Here is a 6,152-nt window from a genome sequence, read left to right on the forward strand (position 1 = left end):
CATCTCCTCCTTTATCCTTCATCTCCTCCTTTATCCTCCATCACCTCCTCTTTTATCCTTCATCTCCTCCTTTATCCTCCATCTCCTCCTTTATCCTTCATCTCCTCCTTTATCCTCCATCACCTCCTCTTTTATCCTCCATCTCCTCCTTTATCCTCCATCTCCTCCTCTTTTATCCTCCATCTCCTCCTCCTTTATCCTCCATCTCCTCCTCCTTTATCCTCCATCTCCTCCTCCTTTATCCTCCGTCTCCTCCACCTTTATCCTCCATCTCCTCATTTATCCTCCACCTCCTCCTTTATCCTCCATCTCCTCCTCTTTTATCCTCCATCTCCTCCTTTATCCTCCATCTCCTCCTTTATCCTCCATCACCTCCTCCTCCTCCTCCTACCCCTCTGCTCCTTTTCCTCTTCTTCTTGTCTTATTTCCTGCCGAAAAAATCACATGTGAAATTGACCACATGTGAATAAAGTCATAATATCACATGTGGAAACATGATCACATGTGATCGTCTCTCATATAGTAATGAAAATTCCCACATGTGTAACAAACGTGAATTACAAACATTCACATGTGATTAGATTTTATTTTTTTTTATCCACATGTAGAAACAAACATGACATTAATGTTTATTTGGATTCAAATATCAGACTTCCTGTTTTCTCATGCCAGATGACATAGATCATAGATTTAGTCAGGAAATGATTTATACAAATATAAAGTATATTTAAAGATGAACGATGAGCAGCTCCTCGTTAATGTTAACATGGAGACTACAGTTCAGACTCTGTCCACAGGGGGCGGCCGTCAGCCCGCCGCTCAGCTGTTTGTGCTCACATTAAACCGTAGAAGAAGAAGCAGCGACACTTCCGTGTGGTTTGTTTTGGTTTGTTGTCCTGACAGCAGAGTTAGCGTCTGTTAGCTTCAGCTAAACATGTCGGCTACAGAGGACGACACGGAGCTGAGGGACCTTCTGATCCAGAACCTGGAGAACAACGGAGTCCTCAACAAGCTCAAGGTCCGAACTTTGACTTTAATATTGATTATAATCACTTTAACTGAGCCGCCGCCGGCTGGGAAGCTAGGCTAGGCTAACATGAGCGAAACTGCTGAAAGTAAACATCAGGAGGTGAAGTTACGATGTAACACCAACATCCACGTTACCGGTGTTCGTTACTAGTTTTATTGTAACTTTGCGGCCGTTACTGGTTTTTAAACGGAGATCTGGAGACGCTAACTGTTAGCTAGAAGGCTAATATAGCCGCGAGTGTTAGCTAGCTGAGCTATCCCGGCTAACATTGTAGATGGAAAGTAACTGAATACATTTACTCAAGTATAACTTTGAGTTACTTGTACTTTACTTTGAGTTCAGTAGATTTTAATTCGAAATAATAATAATAATAATTAAGAACAAACGAACAAATAAACACACATTCTCAATAAACTACATTAGTAAATAGTTTGTTAACTGTACTACAGTACTATTGTTCTGTTATGTGTTGACGGTGTGACGTCATTACGTTCGGAAACAGAGCAGCGTGCAGCCTGTTGTGCGCACTTCAGTGTGAGACTGGATATGTGAGGCCATGTCTGCATGTTTAATGCGCCAATAAAGATGCATCCACGTTTTACTTATCGCCAAGACCCAATAAGAAGATTGTGCACCTCAGCTCTACAGACTTGATACAAATGTATAAACATAAGATATAAACGATGATGTTTTATTACAGATTCAAATGAAATGAGCTCCACATTCACCAGCTGCAACATTAAACTGATGATTAGATGAATACATCACTAATGATATTCCCATAATATATTATATATTCTTCTGAAATGGACCATTTGACTGATTCTTCCACTGGTTCTCATGTTTTATTATATTTGACTGAAGAAAAAGACGAATCTGATCCTGCTGCTAATTTTTAAATATTAAAAGACTCTAAACACTTTTCTGAGCGTCTGAATGAAACATAATAATTCTCTATGTGATAAAATGAATTGAACATGTTTCCAAGCTGTGTCTGAATGTACAGATCTGATCACTTCACATAAACAAACATGTGAACAGTGTGTTTATTAAAGAATGATGATCAAGAGAGGTTTGATATGGTGTGTGATGATGTGATATGATGTGATGTGTGATGATGTGATGTGATGATGTGATATGATGTGATGTGATGATGTGATATGATGTGATGATGTGATGATGTGATGTGATGATGTGATATGATGTGATGTGTGATGATGTGATTGTGTGATGTGTGATGATGTGATGTGTGATGATGTGAGATGTGATGTGTGATGATGTGATATGATGTGATGTGTGATGTGATGATGTGATGATGTGATGATGTGTGATGATGTGATGTGTGATGATGTGGTGTGATGATGTGTGATGATGTGATGTGTGATGATGTGATATGATGTGATGTGTGATGATGTGATGATGTGTGATGATGTGTGATGATGTGATATGATGTGATGTGTGATGATGTGATTGTGTGATGTGTGATGATGTGATGTGTGATGATGTGATGTGTGATGATGTGATGATGTGATATGATGTGATGTGTGATGATGTGATGTGTGATGATGTGATGTGTGATGATGTGATGATGTGTGATGATGTGATATGATGTGATGTGTGATGATGTGATTGTGTGATGTGTGATGATGTGATGTGTGATGATGTGATATGATGTGATGTGTGGTGATGTGATATGATGTGTGATGATGTGGTGTGATGATGTGATGTGTGATGTGATGTGATGTGATGATGTGGTGTGATGATGTGATGTGTGATGTGATGTTGTGATGTGATATGGTGTGATGATGTGATGATGTGATGATGTGAAGTGTGATGATGTGATGATGTGATGAGTGATGTGTGATGATGTGGTGTGATGATGTGTGATGATGTGAAGTGTGATGATGTGATGAGTGATGATGTGATGTGATGATGTGTGATGATGTGATGATGTGATGTGATGATGTGATGTGATGTGTGATGATGTGATGTGATGATGTGATATGGTGTGATGATGATGTGATGATGTGATGTGTGATGATGTGATGTGATGATGTGATGTGATGATGTGATATGGTGTGATGATGATGTGATGTGATGATGTGATGATGTGATGTGATGATGTGATATGGTGTGATGATGATGTGATGATGTGATGTGATGATGTGATGTGATGATGTGATATGGTGTGATGATGATGTGATGTGATGATGTGTGATGTGATGATGTGATGTGTGATGATGTGATGTGATGATGTGATATGGTGTGGTGATGATGTGATGTGATGATGTGATGATGTGATGTCATATGGTGTGATGATGTGTGATGAGGTGTGATGTGTGATGATGTGGTGTGATGGTGTCATGATGATGTAATGTGATGTGTGATCATCACAGTCAGCTGCTCTGTGTGTTTCCTCCGGCAGGCAGAGATGAGGGCTGCAGTGTTCCTGGCGATGGAGGAGCAGGACAAACTGGAGGTGACTGTCAACATGAACTAACTTCACATCCTGATCAGCCGTTGTTTCACTGACACTCACGTTAACTTTGTTCTCGTCCTCAGAACAAAACTCCTCTGATCAATGAAAACCTGAAGAAGTGTCTCAACACTAAAGACGGTGAGGTCATTAATCTCCTTCCTACTTCAGAGTCAGACTGAAGGATATTAAAAACATCATACAGAGATTATTGTGACAGATATCTGGACATGAGTCATGATTTGAGTGTGAACGATTGAGCTGTTGCTCACTCGTATCTGTCTCCACCGGGTGGAGCTGTGGTGCTTCACAGCAGCAGGATTAAAGGGAACCTGAAGAACTGGACCTGCTTCTTCTCTCCAGTTTGTTAAAGAGTCAGACGCTCGTCCTGCAGAACAAACAGCTGCACACACAAATCTTCACTTCTCTTTCAGGAACTGTGAATGATAAAAATAGAGAAGGATGCGGCTGCAGTGAACCGATGTCTCTTCACCGCCAGTTATAATGTTGTGGTTTTGTATCTGTGGAGGGTCAGGACTGTTACTGTTCTCACCCTCTGAGAGGAGACTTTATTATTCTGTGGACAGCAGCTGCACAGTGAAACTTATATATTAATAATATAGATATGGTTTAGTTGTAGTTGTGTTTGAGGAGCTAACACCTGCAGAGTGAGCAACACTGAAGCTTCATGGCCACAAATAAAATCCCTTCAGGAGGGATCGACCAACACTGAACTTCAGCTGATACTGATATCTGCTGAGAACCTGTCCAGCCTGCAGCCGTGAGACACAAAGAGACGTTCAACAAGACGCATATCGACAAATAAGTCACGGCTGAAGGTCCTAAACCTTCGACTCACTTTACTTTTATTGATCATGTTGTGCTTTATTATTCCTGTTTGGAGTCACAGCAGCTGTAAAAAACAACAAAATACATTAAACCTCAGAGTTAAAACGGTCATGTGATTTTCCTCAGACTGTGATCATGTGATCCTCAGCAGCTTAGTCAGCAGATTAATTTATTTCTTTATGTTGTTTGTAAAGTCAGTTTAAAGTTTGAGCTGATGATCCACCGCAGCCTGTAAAATACATCACACTCAACAAACACACATCACAGTCAGCAGAGTGATGTGGAGGAGTCATCATGGTGTTTGTGTATTTGATCTGAACTTTATGTATTTATGGATGTGTTGTATCTGTTTCCTCACCTCCTGTTATTGATCGGCTGATGTGAGGAGGGTTGTGTGAAGCACATAAAGTCTGATGGCACCATACTGATATAATGTGGTTGTGCGTCCCTCAGGCCGGCTGGTGGCCAGTCTGATGGTGGACTTCCTGCAGGTGTTTCACCTGGACTTCACCCTGGCCGTGTTCCAGCCGGAGATCAACTGGGTGAGTCGGAGCTGCTATGTCGTTGTGGCTCTCTGTGGTCTGTGGCTGTCAGGGTGACATCACACCGTCATAATCTCATAATCTGCATCCTGTTTCCTGTTTCTGCCACAAACATGTTTCCTGTGTGTTCATTCAGTCGGCAGACGATTCAGACTGTGAACATCTTCACATGGACTCTGTTACAGTTGCATATATATGTATATATATACACATATATATATATACACATACATACATATATACAGGTTCAGCACAGAGCCACCGGGTGCAGACCAACACCGGGCCTCAGATACCTCTGAGGTGGTTCAGGTGGTGGTTTGGAGCCAGTGCCACTCTTGAACCAGATCTTTGCTCCGGGCCACATGCATATATTGTATATATATATATATATATATATATATATACAGTACAGACCAAAAGTTTGGACACACCTTCTCATTCAATGAGTTTCCTTTCTTTTCATGACTATTGACATTGTAGATTCACACTGAAGGCATCAAAACTATGAATTAACACATGTGGAAATATGTACTTAACAAAAAAGTGTAAAACAACTGAAAATACGCCTTATATTCTAGTTTCTTCAAAGTAGCCACCTTTTGCTCTGATTACTGCTTTGCACACACTCTGCATTCTCTTGATGAGCTTCAAGAGGTAGTCACCTGAAATGGTTTTCACTTCACAGGTGTGCCCTGTCAGGTTTAATAAGTGGGATTTCTTGCCTTATAAATGGGGTTGGGACCATCAGTTGTGTTGTGCAGAAGTCAGGTGGATACACAGCTGATAGTCCTACTGAATAGACTGTTAGAATTTGTATTATGGCAAGAAAAAAGCAGCTAAGTAAAGAAAAACGAGTGGCCATCATTACTTTAAGAAATGAAGGTCAGTCAGTCCGAAAAATTGGGAAAACTTTGAAAGTGTCCCCAAGTGCAGTCGCAAAAACCATCAAGCGTTCCAAAGAAACTGGCTCACATGAGAACCGCCCCAGGAAAGGAAGACCAGGAGTCACCTCTGCTGCGGAGGATAAGTTCATCCGAGTCACCAGCCTCAGAAATCGCAGGTTAACAGCAGCTCAGATTAGAGACCAGGTCAATGCCACACAGAGTTCTAGCAGCAGACACATCTCTAGAACAACTGTTAAGAGGAGACTGTGTGAATCAGGCCTTCATGGTAGAATAGCTGCTAGGAAACCACTGCTAAGGACAGGCAACAAGCAGAAGAGACTTGTTTGGGCTAAAGAACACAAGGAATGGAC

The 6,152-nt window shown here is 41.2% G+C and overlaps 1 protein-coding gene across 7 annotated transcripts in view; it reads left to right on the forward strand.

Annotated features, from left to right (window-relative positions):
- The first annotated feature begins 852 nt into the window (after positions 1-852).
- The window catches only part of cep43 (centrosomal protein 43), a 22,640-nt gene continuing 17,340 nt past the window's right edge, over positions 853-6,152 (forward strand). For 3 of the 7 annotated variants that reach the window (XM_084377771.1, XM_084377772.1, XM_084377768.1), the window contains exons 1-4: positions 857-1,018; positions 3,456-3,509; positions 3,593-3,647; positions 4,809-4,897. In XM_084377771.1, coding sequence (XP_084233897.1) covers positions 935-1,018; positions 3,456-3,509; positions 3,593-3,647; positions 4,809-4,897 — 282 coding nt within the window. In that variant the 5' untranslated portion in view covers positions 857-934. Of the gene's footprint in view, positions 1,019-3,455; positions 3,510-3,592; positions 3,648-4,808; positions 4,898-6,152 lie in introns of all 7 variants that reach the window. The other 4 variants (XM_084377769.1, XM_084377770.1, XR_014624489.1 and 1 more) reach the window with 3 other exon arrangements.

Source organism: Pagrus pagrus (assembly GCF_965226575.1).
Source record: "Pagrus pagrus genome assembly, chromosome: 16".
Classification (NCBI taxonomy): Eukaryota; Metazoa; Chordata; class Actinopteri; order Spariformes; family Sparidae; genus Pagrus; species Pagrus pagrus.